Raw genomic sequence first — 14,654 nt, forward strand, 5'->3', positions numbered from 1 at the left:
TTAATTCTTGTAAGCTGAAAACCACCAACATTTATCTTGAGACCTGGAAGTCTCACGGTAGGCTGCGTCTTCAGAGGTAGATATTCCAGTGACAGAAATCACATTAGATGCCCTGAAGGAGACAACTCAATCTCTGAGCTGCAGCACGTGCACAGACCCAGATGGAGCCTGCTCTTCTAGCCCTGGCCTGGAATCCTGGCAACTCCTAACTTGCTTTGGAGGTGATGTCAGGGCTGCTGTCTCCTCACCTCTCCAGCATCAATGTGGCTCAACAGACTGTGAGACTGGGTGACAGCTACCTGCTTCTGGGGCACTTATCCTGTGCTATCAAAGACTTCTCCCTGCTCTAATTCCCTCCATTTTTAAGGTGTGCTTTTAAGTGGAACAAAAGCACGCATTATCTGGAAGACGGTAACTTTGTTATTTCTATGTTTTACTTTAGAGAATAAGGCCTGTAGGCAATCTATTGGTGACAAACAGTAAATAGTTTTGAAATGTAAGACAAAGAGGGCCCCATATTTTAAACTATTTTCCAATTATTAAAGTTGTATTAATTGGGCAAAAGAGTAAAACAGCATTAGAAAGGGAAGGCATAGAAACAACTTCCTGCTGAGTCATCTTCTAGGATACTTGAGTCTCCTTTCCAACTCTCTAACCATTAAAAACCTATATGGGAGGGCTTCCCTGGTGGTTCAGTGGTTAAGAATCCGCCTGCCAATGCAGGGGACATGGGTTCGAGCCCTGGCCCGGGAAGATCCCACATGCCGTGGAGCAACTAAGCCTGTGAGCCACAATGACTGAGCCTGTGCTCTAGAGCCCGCGAGCCAGAACCACTGAAGCCCACGCACCTGGAGCCCATGCTCTGCAACAAGACGGCAATGAGAAGCCCACGCACCGTAACAAAGAGTAGCCCCCACTCGCCGCAAATAGAGAAAGCCCGCATGCAGCAAGGAAGACCCAACGCAGCCAAAAATTATTTTTTTTAAAAAACCTTATTATATGGGAAAATGCAGCATTACTTTCATATACAAAGGAAGGAAAGGCATCCTACTATTCATCTCAAGTTAGACTTTCTCACCCCATAACACTACCAACAGTAAACAGTAATATCAAACCGAGTCCGCAGTGAATCTACAGAGACAGACATGATCTCTTTCTCATGGGACCTCTGCCCAGCAAACACTGGTTCCTCCCAGGGCTGTGGACGTGAGGAGGAGTGCACCGGGGCTTGTGCTGAGCCTTGGTCACTCCACATGGAATGACTGAGCCCCTCCACCGCCAAGTGCTCGGCAGTGTTCTAGACCATGTCTGAAAGCTATACGTCATAGATATATTACTGAGTCTTCTCTCCAGAGAACAAGATTCACACAAAACCAAAAAATACCTTGTCATCTGATTCCCTAGCAAAACTTTTAATTTACTTTTTAGACCTAAATGTATCCTGTTAAGGCTGTATTCTATTTACCAAGTATGTAAAAGGATAAATAAAATCTCTCTTTAAACTGGACTCCCTTCTGAGAGGAATGAATATGTTTAAACAGCTTCAGTAAAAGTGGTGACGCCCTTCCATCTCATGGAAGGTGAGCTTCTCAGGCTCCACGCCTAGCTCATCCTGGTCTGGACTCTCTCCAGATGCACTGGGCACCTCTCTAGGCTTGTGTTAGGGGAGGCTCACAACACTCGTGCAAGACTGTCTGCTTCAAACAGAGCCCGAACTGCACCACTCACAGTTCGCAGCTGTGTTTCTCATAAACTGCTTTCTTCCGTAGACAAAGATTTAAATGGATAACAGTGGAAAAGGTTTTAAATCTTCACTTTAAATGATGTCTTAGAAGGCAAGTGGTAATTGAAAGTAGGTTTTTAGGGACTTCCCTGGTGGTGCAGTGGTTAAGAATCCGCCTGCAAATGCAGGGGACACGGGTCCGAGCCCTGGTCCGGGAAGAGCCCACATGCCACGGAGCAACTAAGCCCGTGCACCACAACTACTGAGTCTGTGCTCTAGACCCTGCAATCCACAACTACTGAGCCCGCGCACCTAGAGCCTGTGCTCCGCAACAAGAGAAGCCACCGCAATGAGAAGCCGACGCACTGCAATAAAGAGTAGCCCCCGCTCGCCGCAACTAGAGAGAGCTCGCGCGCAGCAACGATGACCCAATACAGCCATAAATAAATAATTTTTTTTAAGTAGGCTTTTAATATTAGAGGTTTTAAAGTATATTCTAAAAGAATTTTCACTGATCAGCAAGTGACAAATGATATGTTCAGACAGTCCGAAGCATCTAATTCAGTAAAAATCTTCATGATTTTAAACTTAGGCACAAAAGTGATTTGTGGTTGCTTTTTTTTTTTTGCAGCACGCGGGCGTCTCACTGTTGTGGCCTCTCCCGTTGCGGAGCACACAGGCTCCGGACGCGCAGGCTCAGCAGCCATGGCTCACGGGCCCAGCCGCTCTGCGGCATGTGGGATCTTCCCGGACCGGGGCACGAACCCGTGTCCCCTGCATTGGCAGGCGGACTCTCTACCACTGCGCCACCAGGGAAGCCCTGTGGTTGCTTTTTAATGTCTCATCTTGGCTACGCAGAACTACAGTCCCAGTTATTCACTCAAACACTAATACGGGTATCCCTAGGGAGATTATCTAGATGGGCCCTTCTCAAGAGGAGTTAACAGCTTCCCTGAGCTCCGAGACCACTAGGCATTTCCCTTCCTGCCCTGCAGACTTAGGACTTGCTCAGCCTGGCCCCACAACTGTGTAAACGAATCCCTTGTAATAAATCCACATCTACTTCCATTCTGTGGGCCTGTTCTGCTCAAGTATGAACCCACCTGTGCCTGTGTGTGTTTATACTCCACTCTCAGAACCAAATTCACCATTAGTCAGGGCTCAACCAGTGGCAGAACCAGAACGGGATACAAACTCACACGGGCACATGTGGGTTTGTAGTTTGTACCCCAAAAAACACACAAGAAAGAAAACCAAAAAACCCAGTAGACAAGCAAACAGAAGGGAGCAGCACAGACAGGAAAAAGACAGCAGGAACCTGGGGCTCACTCCTAGCTCTGCCCCTGTCATGGCCCCTCGCTGGAGCTTGGGTTCCTCATGTTTACAGCTAGACCAGAAATCTCTAAAGTCTCCTCAAGCTCAAACAATAATAAACGACAAGTTTTCTCTTGACTTGGAAAAAAAATTTTAAAAACTCTTTAGTATCGTCCCTCAATGTCACTCCCCAACACAACCCTACTTTTTTTTTTTTTTTTCCGGTACACAGGCCTCTCACTGTTGTGGCCTCTCCCATTGTGGAGCACAGGCTCCGGACACGCAGGCTCAGCGGCCATGGCTCAAGGGCCCAGCCGCTCCGTGGCATGTGGGATCCTCCCGGACCAGGGCACGAACCCGTGTCCCCTGCATCGGCAGGTGGACTCTCAACCACTGCGCCACCACGGAAGCCCTAACCCTACTTTTATTTTTAAAAAACAAACAGAAGAGAAGGATGAGAACGTGTGCTGCACAGAAGGGAGAGACTCTTAAAAATCAGGGTCTTAACCGTTTATCCTCTCTTACCTCAAAACGCTTTGATTTCAAAATCCTTTGATTTTAACATATTTTTAATGCAAAAAATTTACATAGCTGACGCTAGAGTTTAAGAACAAAAAACACACATCCCAGAGCTAGATAGAACACACACTGCTGAAATGCTAAGAGCCTACAGAAGTCATGTATTACATAGCTAACTATTTTCCTTCAAAATATACTGAACTTAGGACTTCCCTGGCAGTCCAGTGGTTAGGACTCTGCACTTCCACTGCAGGGGCAAGGGTTTGATCCCTGGTCAGGGAACTAAAATCTCGCATGCCAAGCAGCAAGGCCAAAAAACAAAACAATACACACACACACACGCACACACACACGCGCGCGCGCGCGCACACACACACACACACTGAACTTTGTGTGATTAACTGCACTTTATGTTTCATCTTATTTTTAAAAGGTAAGTCTTAAACAAAATAACTCACTTGGAAGAGTAACTAGAAAACTGTGGCTGACTCTGAGAATGAACCGGCTTGGCGGGCTCTGAGAGGTGGCTGGCAGGGACATGTGCAGAAGGCTTGCTCTCAAAACTTCTTCGATCAAAGTAGGAGAGCTGTTTTCGATAGTATTCTTCATCTTCCTCAGGATCATAATGATTTGACCGAACAATGTCTTCAGGCGGCTTCATTTGAGGTTTTTGTGGTTCGGGGATCCTGATAATGAATGATAAATGAAATAACTTTTGAGAAGTTAATTTGACAAATAAAATGGAATACGTAAGTTTCACCTTGACCTTCCACTGACTGCTGTGGTTACTCAGGATCTGGCTGAGCAGTGCAGCAGTCAAGGTGGACATTCCCAGTCCCGTGTCCTCATACATTATACTCGATGGCAACACTCTCCTGGCCCGTGAGTCCTAAACACAACCTATCTATTGAGCTTGATAGTGACCTCGTTAGAAGCAGCTCATCAGAAAAAGAAAAGTAAGCCAGACAGTGGAGGGCTTCCTCAAGTACATGCACCATCATCGTCAGCAACAATAAAAACCGAGAGCTGAAGAACTTTACAGCAGGATCAATAAATGATCCTCATATAAGGAAAGAGCTCGACATGTCCAAAGTTCCAGAGGACACAGGAAGCACGTGGCAAAGAAAGTACATTATCAGCAAATTAAGGCACTGTTACATAGGCCCTAGTTAGCAAATTTCAGAAACTCCGCATCAAAAATGGATAAACTTAAATACGTTTCACACCAAGAAGGGGCTAAGCTTTCAGTTAGTACATGTTTACTCTGTGTAGAAGAGCTTATTTGCTAGTGATCCCAGCTAAAGGAGACATCACAGTAGTTTACATTTTCATGAAGAGCAACAGACATTAAAATCAGAGGAAAATGTACATGTTAGACAGTAGTTCCTCTTTATTACAAGCACAAATATAAGCGAATGAAACATATTAGGCCAAAGAACTGTATTCAAATGCAGCCCATCAACTTAGCAGCAGCCAAATCAGGCCACAGCTAAGAGCACAGCTGGCGGGTTCCTCTCCCAGCAACTCCTGTCAGCGTCAGCTTCATCCCTCCTGGCGCTTTCTAAAGGATTAAGTTTAGTTATCTCATAGCTATCTGAGTCTGTTTCCTCACCTCTAAAAACTAACAGTTTGCATGTCCAAAAGCACTATTAAACTAAAAAACACAGTCCAAAAGTAATTAGGGCTTTAAAAACTGTACTTTAGCCATTTGCTAGAGAAATATGTGTTCGAAAGATTTGTTAACTGAAAGAATAATAAAGATGTGTTACAGAAGGTATAATACATAAAGCTGTTTACTTTTCCTTCTAGGACCACTGTTTTAACTGCAAAAGCTGGAGGAGTTCACCTAAGGACAAGGGAGACCTCTGCCTTCCCTGCCTCCTCTCTAGTAAGAGGGCCACACTCTCAGTCAGTTGTAGGCCACAAGCCTGCAAAGCACCCACCTGTGCAGTGTTCTGTCGTGTTCAATGAGCTGATTCTGAGCAGGGGCTTTAGGACCTAGGACGGGAGCACCTGCAGGTTTAGACGTGACCTCTGGAGGCTGCAGAAAAATAAGACACACGAGCCTCAGGGAGAGATCATGAGAAAACAGGCTTCGTTTAAGGGGGAGGGAACATTATGAAGCGTTACGCACAACAGTCACTGAATGTGCTCTGAACGTGAGGCAGGAGACACAATCACGTATTTACCTTGAAACCAGAGTTATGGTTTTCATCCTTCTTGCTCTCCACTGATGCAGACCTTTTGTTTTCAAACATTTTCACTCTGGTGAGCACTGACTGTGGCTTCATCGCTGGGTCTTCCTCTTCCTCGACCAGAGCTGGGGGTGGAGGCAGTGGTTTGGTACTTGCGGGCGGCACTTCCGGCTTGTGCTGAGGCGGGACAAGGGCAGCACCGTGGAGAGGCTCGTAGTGGCCCGGGCCTGCTTTGGAGGTGAAGCCTTGGGGCGGGACCTGCTCATAACTCCGTGAGTACTGGTCAAAATACTGCTTAGGCTCGGACGCCTTGGGGCCTGTGGAGGAGTAGGGCTGCGCGTCTGGCCTGTACCTCCCATGCACGTCAAACCCAGGAGCGGGCTGCTCTTCGTGCCGCAGGGTGGAGGTCCTGAGTGGCGGGTCGTAGCGCGGTCGGCTTTCATAGGACAGAGGGGTTGGCTCCTCGAAACGTGGGAAATACCCTCGTTCTGAGGACTCCTCGGGATGCTGTCTGGAGTCCAGGTCTCGCGGGTGCTGATTATCAAAAGAAGGCCGGGGCTGGTACGGCTGTTTGTCATCATAATAGGACCACTGCTCCTCATACGCAGGGATGCGGTCGTCATAGCGCAGACGATGGTCGTAGTTTCGAGGAAACTGGTCCGTGTAGTTTGAGGAGTCATATCTGTAGGCAGGCTGCTCCAGGTCCCTGCTGGCCTGTCTCTCTGCGTATGGGGGCTGCGGCTCATAGCTCAGACTGGGCTCCTTGTCTAGCCTCTGCCCTGGGTGAGCAACAGCTGGCTGCTTCAAAACATGGTTCTGTCTCATCACTTCCTCAGGATAGGGATCCTTCCTATATACCTGTATAAAAAATCCACGCGTAAGGACACAGGCTTGTTTCAAATTCTAGTCTATTTTAAGACAAACTATGATTTAATATGTAAAAATGGCATGTTCTACCATTTATTACCAGGACAGAAACAGATTAGTGGAGAAAGCCAGTTTAAGTGAAGCTCAAACTTTACAATGCAAGTAGGGGCTTTTACTTTTCAGCATACTAAATGAAAAGTGAGTTAAAGATACTTTAACTTTTTAATTATTAAGTTTAGTAGAAAATTAATGCACTGAACTGTTGATTCCACTTGATTTGGACACTGAAAATAAAATCAAAAAGAAAATTTATGGACACCATAATTTATAAAACATAAAGAAGTTTAAAATGGGTCTGAACTATAGATTAAGAAATTCTGACAACCTAGAGGGGTGGGATAGGGAGGGTGGGAGGGAGACGCAAGAGGGAGGGGATATGGGGAGATATATATATATATATATATATACATATAGCTGATTCACTTTGTTATACAGCAGAAACTAATACAACATTGTAAAGCAATTATACTCCAATAAAGATGTTTAAAAAAATAAAAAGAAAAAAGAAAGAAAGAAATTCTGGAAGATTCTGAAAGCCAAACATTAAAAAATAATAAAAATATTAAGTACCAATCCCAATTAAAAGGCCTATTTTAAAATAATCAGTATATCACTGGAAGCCATGCAAATTATAGAACCGAAATGATTTGTACTGATTTGAAAACAGTATGGTGCATAAGCCCACAGTAAAAAGCAAAAGGAACACGTAAAGGGCAAAGCAAACACAATCATGTGCTAGACTGATGGAGAGCAACAGATTAGTGCAACACTGCAGCACAGGTACCTTTGCTGGATCTACATGCGACGACAATGATGGCTCTTGACCTCTTAGCATTATGTGAGCTGCCTCAGTGCGTGGTGCTCTTAAAGAATCAGCTTGTGGTGAGTCAGAGGTGAAAGGAGCTGGGGTGGGCTCCTCCAGTCTGACATTAGTTAAGTTTACATTAGGATTAACAGCAGAGGTTGATGATGCTGGGTTTGTTTCAGGCGAAAGGTAAGGGCCTGGAGATGAGGCTTCTGCTTTCTGTGAAGTGTTTAAAATATTTTAAATATAGTGTTTCTGTTTACTGCTAACTTCCCACTTCCATTTATAGTGGTTGATAGACATACATTTTAAGTGTGCTGAATAACAAAACTATGACCTCATGTCCTGAATTTTTTAAATTTCAATATACTGCTGTCTAAGATAAACACACAAAGTTTAGAATTAAGTCCTTGGTATTCTCAAGTTGAAATTAAAGATTAATTCTTAATCTGGAGAAAGGACAATATATTTTTAATTCAATCACCATATCCTAGACTTTAACAATGCACCTCTAACTGCAAAACGTTGAATGCTTGCTGCTTACCTGTTGAGAGGCTGTCTTAAGTCCAGGGGAGTCTATTCTATGAACTGGCTGTGGCTGCGCTTGTGGTGAGTAAGTAGGATATGTCTGGTGGTCATGATGCATTCCAGAGGAGTCCTCTCTGACAGGCTCAGAGGACCGTGTAATGGCAGACTCCGGGGGAGTCCCCACCTCATCATTAAGAGTCTCATCTAGTTCTTGATCAGTGTAGGCCCCGCCTTCTGTATCTGTATCTTCATAGTCAGAAGTATGTCTACTGTCCGTGCTATACATTGAGTATTCACTACCTGGGGCTGACAGGTAGGACAGACGATCATCATGCAAATCAAGGTCATCACTTGTAGCACCATCCGCCTGGGTCAAATAGAAGTAAATTAAAAATTTATTCAGTAGTTCTTTAAGAGATGGCCTTTATTTTACAAGGGAGACTGAAAAGGATACTTTTCTTTGCAGAAATCACATCTGTTTCTTGAAACTTCTGGTGAGGAAAGGTCAAGAAGATAGTACAAGCACACATGCAGACACACAGAGCATCCTTTGAGATCTGAAGGGCTTGGATGAGTGGAACGTCGGCTGGCCGGCCGTGACAAAGCCCCAGAAGACAGCGAAGGAGCCCTGGCCCCACTCTGATTTTGAAACCTAGTCAGTCACTAGCTTGTCAGCCCAGAGGAGGGTGAAGAGGGAGAGTGCTGCCAGACCAAGCTCACAGAAACAAAGACACAGTGACTGACAGAACAGCGCACGTGAGAATAACCAGGAAAATAAACGCCACAGTTCAAGCTGAACAAGAGTTTATGTATATATAAAATCTATATATTAAAGAAAACAGCTTCTTAAAAAACTTGGTATTTGGCCCTAGAGCTTTATAAAACACAACGGAAAAGCATCATCTAAGTGCTGGCTGCCTAATTAAACTAAGAACTTTTAAAAATTATTCTTCACAGATGGATGCAGAGAGGGAAGTGCAGTTATGACTCTCTTTTACAGACAATTAAGAGCTGAGTTAGCCTTCAGTCTGCACTGATTATCTTCTGAGCAGACCAGAAAGAACGGAAGTATTTGAGGGAAAGGGAAGTACAGTGCTGCAGTCAACAGGCTGTCATGGATACTAATTTGAAGCTAGTGCCCGTATTACACACAACAGTCCTGGAAGACCATGCCTGGACCCTGCGCCCAGAGAGGCACGAGAGCTGGAGGATCCAGAACCCAGAATTCTGACGGCATGGACTGAAGGATAAACAAGGCTCGAGCCGCCTGAATGGTGCTTCCCCCACAGTCCCAATCCTGGCTCTGCAACAGCCTGACCCTGAGCCCTGCCTTAATGGGAAAGACCAGCCTTCCGTGACTCTGGCTTTCAACAGATCACCTGCCTGGTTTGGAGAGTGAGCGCACTAGGGCTATGCTCTATGTTCCGGCAGAGTCTCTCCCACTGAAATCTCAATGGCTTGAAACCTTCTTGCTATCTACTTTGATCTCTGACTCGCGGGGTCTGGAAGACTATAACCCAGGAGCCAGCCAGGGAAGTATTTAAGGCCCTGGGGAAGAACAACTCAACTCACTAACCTGCTCAGCTTTTGCAGTGGTATGAAATGCAGCTTTTGCAGTGGTATGAAATGCAGAAGTGAGCAAGAACCAGGAGTGCTCTGAACCAGAAATGACATATGCTTACATGTTAAGAAAGCCTCCGGATGATTTTTCTTGGTTTAATAGGGAACATACAAGCCTGTCACAGAAATTGCAAAAAGGAACTCTTCCTAGCAATCAGATCAAAGTAGTTAGCTCAGGAGAGTCGATGTGAAATGAAGTGGTTTTAGTTTAAGAATCTATTTGGAGAAAATATACTTGAATGGAAGGGGGGCATAAATCAAACTTGATTTAAATTGTAACACTTTTTCTGATTTACGAAATGCATCAATCTATTCTAATAGTAAATGACCTATTAGACCTATTAATAAAGTTAATAAAATTAATTGAGATGACCTATTTTCCTCACACAAAAAGCTGGGAGAGCTAGACCTTCATTTTAAAATCCAAGCAAAGAAAGGAAGCACACAATAGTATCAAAGAAATCACAGAAAATTAAGATTTGTGGATTTAAAAAACCTCTCAGATAGGTAGACATGTATACCTTGTGCATTTATAAACTAATATCATTTCAAAAATCACCAGTGATACCGCAAAAAAAAAGAAAAGAAAAATCACCAGTGAAAGCTATTAACATTCTACCTGACCAAGGCTGCTGGCAGAACTGTGTTGTCATAGAAGATTAGTATGGAGAGGACGGTAATCCTTTTAATCAAATGCCACAAGAGTTAAGAATTAGTAACAGTGTGTCGTATAAAGTGGTGTAGTGAGTTTATTCTACCTGCCTCTGTCTATAAAGCGTCCCGGCTGATATGTCAGTTACTCAAAGTGGTCTCAGGTTCTCATGTGTACGGTCCACCGCCCAGAGTGGTACTGAGGAGAAAAGGCATGGTTCTGACACAGGACCACAGGTGGGAGCAGCAGACACTACCTCTAGATGTCAGCATTTCAACATCTCTTCTTGGCAGAGGTTGTGTTTTCTGGGTGAGGGGCACGGGGGTTCTAAGCATGCAGCATGCACGGCCACAGCACCTGGGGCCATAGCCAGGCAGAGGAAAGGAGGGGCCATGCAGGGGCAAAACACAACAAAAACCAAGCCGACAAGGAAATACAAAAAACAAAATAAGAGAACAGATATTCTCAATCTTCCCTAGCAACTAAAATATATTAATATTGTGTTCATCTGAAGGTAAAAGACATTTAAAACAAAAGATTCTTTTAACTGTATACTTTGAGAAAATTATTATCTCTCCCAACAAAATAAACAGGACTTTCCCATCAAGAACTGCTAAAAGACCAGAAAGACTTAACAACAGAAAGTAGTTATTTTAATCTTTATAAAATCAAAATTCAAAGCCAAAAGGATGTATTGCTTTGTCTAACATTTTCAGTACGTTTTAAGAATGTTAACAGGTGCTGAGTGAAAAAAAAATTCCTTAGGTAAAGATTTAGGGAAATGCTTAAAGTAGCAAAGTAAGTCCTTTACTTCAGACCTCTCAGAGGCATCACCACGCTGGTGGGTACTGTGCTGCTCCAGGGCGCTTGGTTTGCAGCACGGTGGTCCCCAACCATTCCTTGCCTTCAAAGTGCCTCTTCTTCAGGGCGAGTCCTGGATCTCACATGCTGAGCACAGCACTTTGGGGACCACTCATCTAGCCCACCCATTCCCCTTGTTTCCAGAGGAAGAAACAGAAGCCAGGTTCAAAGTCATTCCTCAGTCAGACAGGGGCAGAGTCAGAACTCAACCCTGCTCTTTTAAGTTACCCTCTGAGAATTCTCTGAGAATACCACTGAATGGTAATTCAGTGGGGAGAGAAACTTCAGAATCTTCTACTATCAAAAACAACTTTCATAACCCTTACAAATTATAAAAACCTAAAAGCTAATGCCCCAAATTACTTTAATAAGTTGATCCAATTAGAAAACAATGGTGACTCAAAGGCTTCTCTGATTAGTTATATAATTTATCAAATGGGTTAAAAACAGGAAATTTCTTACCTTTCCCTCAGAAACCCACACCAACTGGTTCTGTTGTTGCTGAATTGCTTCTTTCAATGCACCATACCAACCGTCATTCATTGAATTTAAATTAATTGTAGCTGCAAATAGATAACATTGTTCTATGATTACAACACAGCAAAAGTCAGAATTCACTCAACCATTGCTTAGAGTTCAGTCACCACTACTGAGTTATCTGACAGATAGTATTGAGGACACACCTCTGGAAATGTCTATTTTGGCACTGAACCATTTCTTTCAATCAACAGCAGCCATTAACACAACAACAAGCATAACAGGCAAAGGTTATATGAGTTTTAATATTTGAACAACACAACATTTTTGCCCACATATTGTTGCATAGACACTGTAAGCTGAAAGAAGGCCTTTAATATACTCACTTGTAAAAAGATGGTGATTATTTTTACGAAGTTTATGAGACCGCTCATATAATTTCCTGGCGCTTTTCCTAGATTCTGGACATAACCTCATCCTCATTGTTTTCACACCTTGCTTAGAATCAGGGTTAAGGAACACTACAATTGGATACCACTGGGCATAATTCAGACGATCAACTGCATTTGGTGTTACATCCAATAAAGCATGTTTATCCTGAAGACACAAGAAAAAAATAAACAAGGACGCAAGACACGGTAACTAAGAAGCATCACCTTCAGAAAGTCACAGCTGAGACTACATTCCAATGGGAATGGACGTTTAACTGTGCTCCAAAATGTCTCAGGAGCACACATTAGAAAAAGGTGTACTCAGAAGTTAATGCAATATAATTTCTAGTCCAATTTAAAAAGAAGTTTTAACTAGCTCACTTTTAAGATAGCCCAAATACTTGCAAGCAGAGAGTGAAAATAAGTGTAACAATTTAATGTTCCTGATATGGCCTTGTGAGTAGCAACACATTCCTAACATATAAATATCAAAGTGCAACCTGAATTGTCCTGATGCGGTATCAAGTCTATCGACATATGTGAACACTGTATACTCTTTTGTGGTAATGAAAGCTCATCTTTTCAGGCACGTACTACCGTTCCACTGAAAGTGATTATTTTAATGTCTCAGTAATTTACTTACGGTATACCAGTAATAACTTTAGAAAAACTACCTTCTACTTTCAGTTTAACCAAACCCATCCCACTGAGAAACACAAAATTCACAGCTTACAATGAAACGGGTCAATTTCTAATAACTTACTTGATCTATTATTTGCTTTATTGTATGAAGGCGAATAATACCAGAGCTCCGTTGGTCAGTTCCAGCATCTCGAGGTTCACTTTCTAGTCGTGCAGTCAGGACAAAAACAAAACACCAAATTTCCACTGGTTAGGTCAGTTTCTCAACTGCTGGGCATAATGACACGCTGGGCTCCATGACGTGTAGTTGTGGGGGCTTCCCGTGCACCACGGCCTATTGAGCAGCATTTCTGGCCTCCACCCACTGGATGTCAGTAGCAGCCCCCCACCTCCCTTTTGCTCCCACGGTGACAAACAGAACTGCGGCCAAATGTCGTCTCTGGGACAGACCCACCCTGGCTGAGAACCCCCGGTTACATCAATGCTTCCAACACTGCTGGGATCAGACGGCAAGGGGGAGAACTTCCCTGGTGGTCCAGTGGCTAAGACTCTGTGCTCTTGATGCAGGGGGCCCAGGTTCAATCCCTGGTCAGGGAACTAGATCCCACATGCATGACGCAACTAAGAGCCCACATGCCCCAACTAAAGATCCTACATGTCACAATGAAGATTCTGCATGCCACAACTAAGACCCAGCACAGCTAAATGAATAAGTAGGTAGGTAGGTAAGTAAGTAAATAAATAGTTTTTTGTTTTTTTTTTAAAAGCAAGTGGGCCACTCACCCCGGTGCAAAATTCAAGGGAGTGCCCCCAAACCTCAGAAGTCCAATAATATTTGGATGCAATATGTTCACAAAAGCAAAATAAATACTTCAAAATGAACATTTTAAATAGAATCAGTAAGTGGAGGGACTTCCCTGATGGTCCAGTGGTTAAGAATCTGCCCTGCAATGTAGGGGACGTGGGTTCAATCCCTGGTTGGGGAACTAAGATCCCACGTGCCACGGGGCAACTAAGCCTGCGTGCTCTAGAGCCTGCATGCCCCAACTAGAGAGAAGCCGGCATGCCACAACGAAAAGCTCGCGTGATGCAACTAAAACCTGATGCAGCCTGACTAATTAATTAATTAATTAATTATTTAAAAGAAAAGAATCAGTAAGTGGAACGTGAGCAAAAATTATTTAGGACTGTCACTTGGTCAAGAGAAACAGCCAAATATGGCAATTCTCTCAATTGAAAATAAGCTTAAAAAAAATGTAGATTTACAAAATAATATTGATAAATTTGCTTCCATTAAAACCAGAAAGGTAAAATTATAAGTTATGTGTTTGGTCTAAATAAAATATTTAAATTTAAAATAATGTCAGTTTTAATACTCATGTCTTCAAAAATTTTCCAACTATTTTCATGTTCTGGAAAAAACAGCCATTAAAAAAATATATATAATATATATATAAAAACATGTATATAGGGATTTCCCTTTTTCTTTTGCTCCAGTGTGGCCTGGCATGGCACTGTCTGCAAACCTTTTTCACATTGAGGCATGTGAGTGGCAATGGTTCTGTCTGTATGGCACACAGATACCCTGAGGAGGCCTCCCCACAGCAGGGCCCGCCCGGCCGCAGACGGCTGCTCAATACCCGGGCAGGCCCACACTCAGCAGCAACAACTACAGCAGACTGGCTGGGGAGTCCTGGGTTAGGGACCTCTTTTCACATCAGCAGAAGGGGACTTGGGAGCAGAGAAGGCTGTAACTTGTGACTATGACACAGCCTGTGCTTTCACACTGGCAACCTGTGCCTCCCTCCTGGCGCAGAACACGCCAAGGCAGCTTGGGCTGATTTCTAACCACGCGTCTCAGAGGTCCACTGACATGAAGGCTTTCACCGAAAAGGCACAGCGATGTCTGAGGCTCTGGTCACAGGAAAGCTCAGAAGTTAGAGCTCTGGTTGTTCAGATC

The 14,654-nt window shown here is 43.8% G+C and overlaps 1 protein-coding gene and 1 non-coding gene across 10 annotated transcripts in view; one reads left to right on the plus strand and one right to left on the minus strand.

Moving 5' to 3' along the window:
- TJP1 (tight junction protein 1) overlaps positions 1 to 14,654 on the minus strand; it is a 253,410-nt gene that overhangs the window by 12,557 nt on the left and 226,199 nt on the right. For 7 of the 9 annotated variants that reach the window (XR_010933055.1, XM_067699273.1, XM_067699262.1 and 4 more), the window contains 8 exons: positions 12,816 to 12,898; positions 12,008 to 12,218; positions 11,607 to 11,707; positions 8,028 to 8,378; positions 7,463 to 7,702; positions 5,746 to 6,609; positions 5,500 to 5,597; positions 4,015 to 4,242 (listed from right to left, as the gene is read on the minus strand). Coding sequence is in view for 8 of the 9 variants with exons in the window: in XM_067699273.1 (XP_067555374.1) it covers positions 4,015 to 4,242; positions 5,500 to 5,597; positions 5,746 to 6,609; positions 7,463 to 7,702; positions 8,028 to 8,378; positions 11,607 to 11,707; positions 12,008 to 12,218; positions 12,816 to 12,898 (2,176 nt within the window). In the remaining variant the exon portion in view is untranslated. The remainder of the gene's footprint in view (positions 1 to 4,014; positions 4,243 to 5,499; positions 5,598 to 5,745; positions 6,610 to 7,462; positions 7,703 to 8,027; positions 8,379 to 11,606; positions 11,708 to 12,007; positions 12,219 to 12,815; positions 12,899 to 14,654) is intronic. The other 2 variants (XM_067699305.1, XM_067699285.1) reach the window with 1 other exon arrangement.
- TRNAK-CUU (transfer RNA lysine (anticodon CUU)) lies at positions 13,219 to 13,291 on the plus strand. The gene has a single exon. It is a non-coding gene; the product is annotated as a tRNA-Lys (tRNA).

Source organism: Pseudorca crassidens, chromosome 1 (genome assembly GCF_039906515.1).
Source record: "Pseudorca crassidens isolate mPseCra1 chromosome 1, mPseCra1.hap1, whole genome shotgun sequence".
NCBI lineage: Eukaryota > Metazoa > Chordata > Mammalia > Artiodactyla > Delphinidae > Pseudorca > Pseudorca crassidens.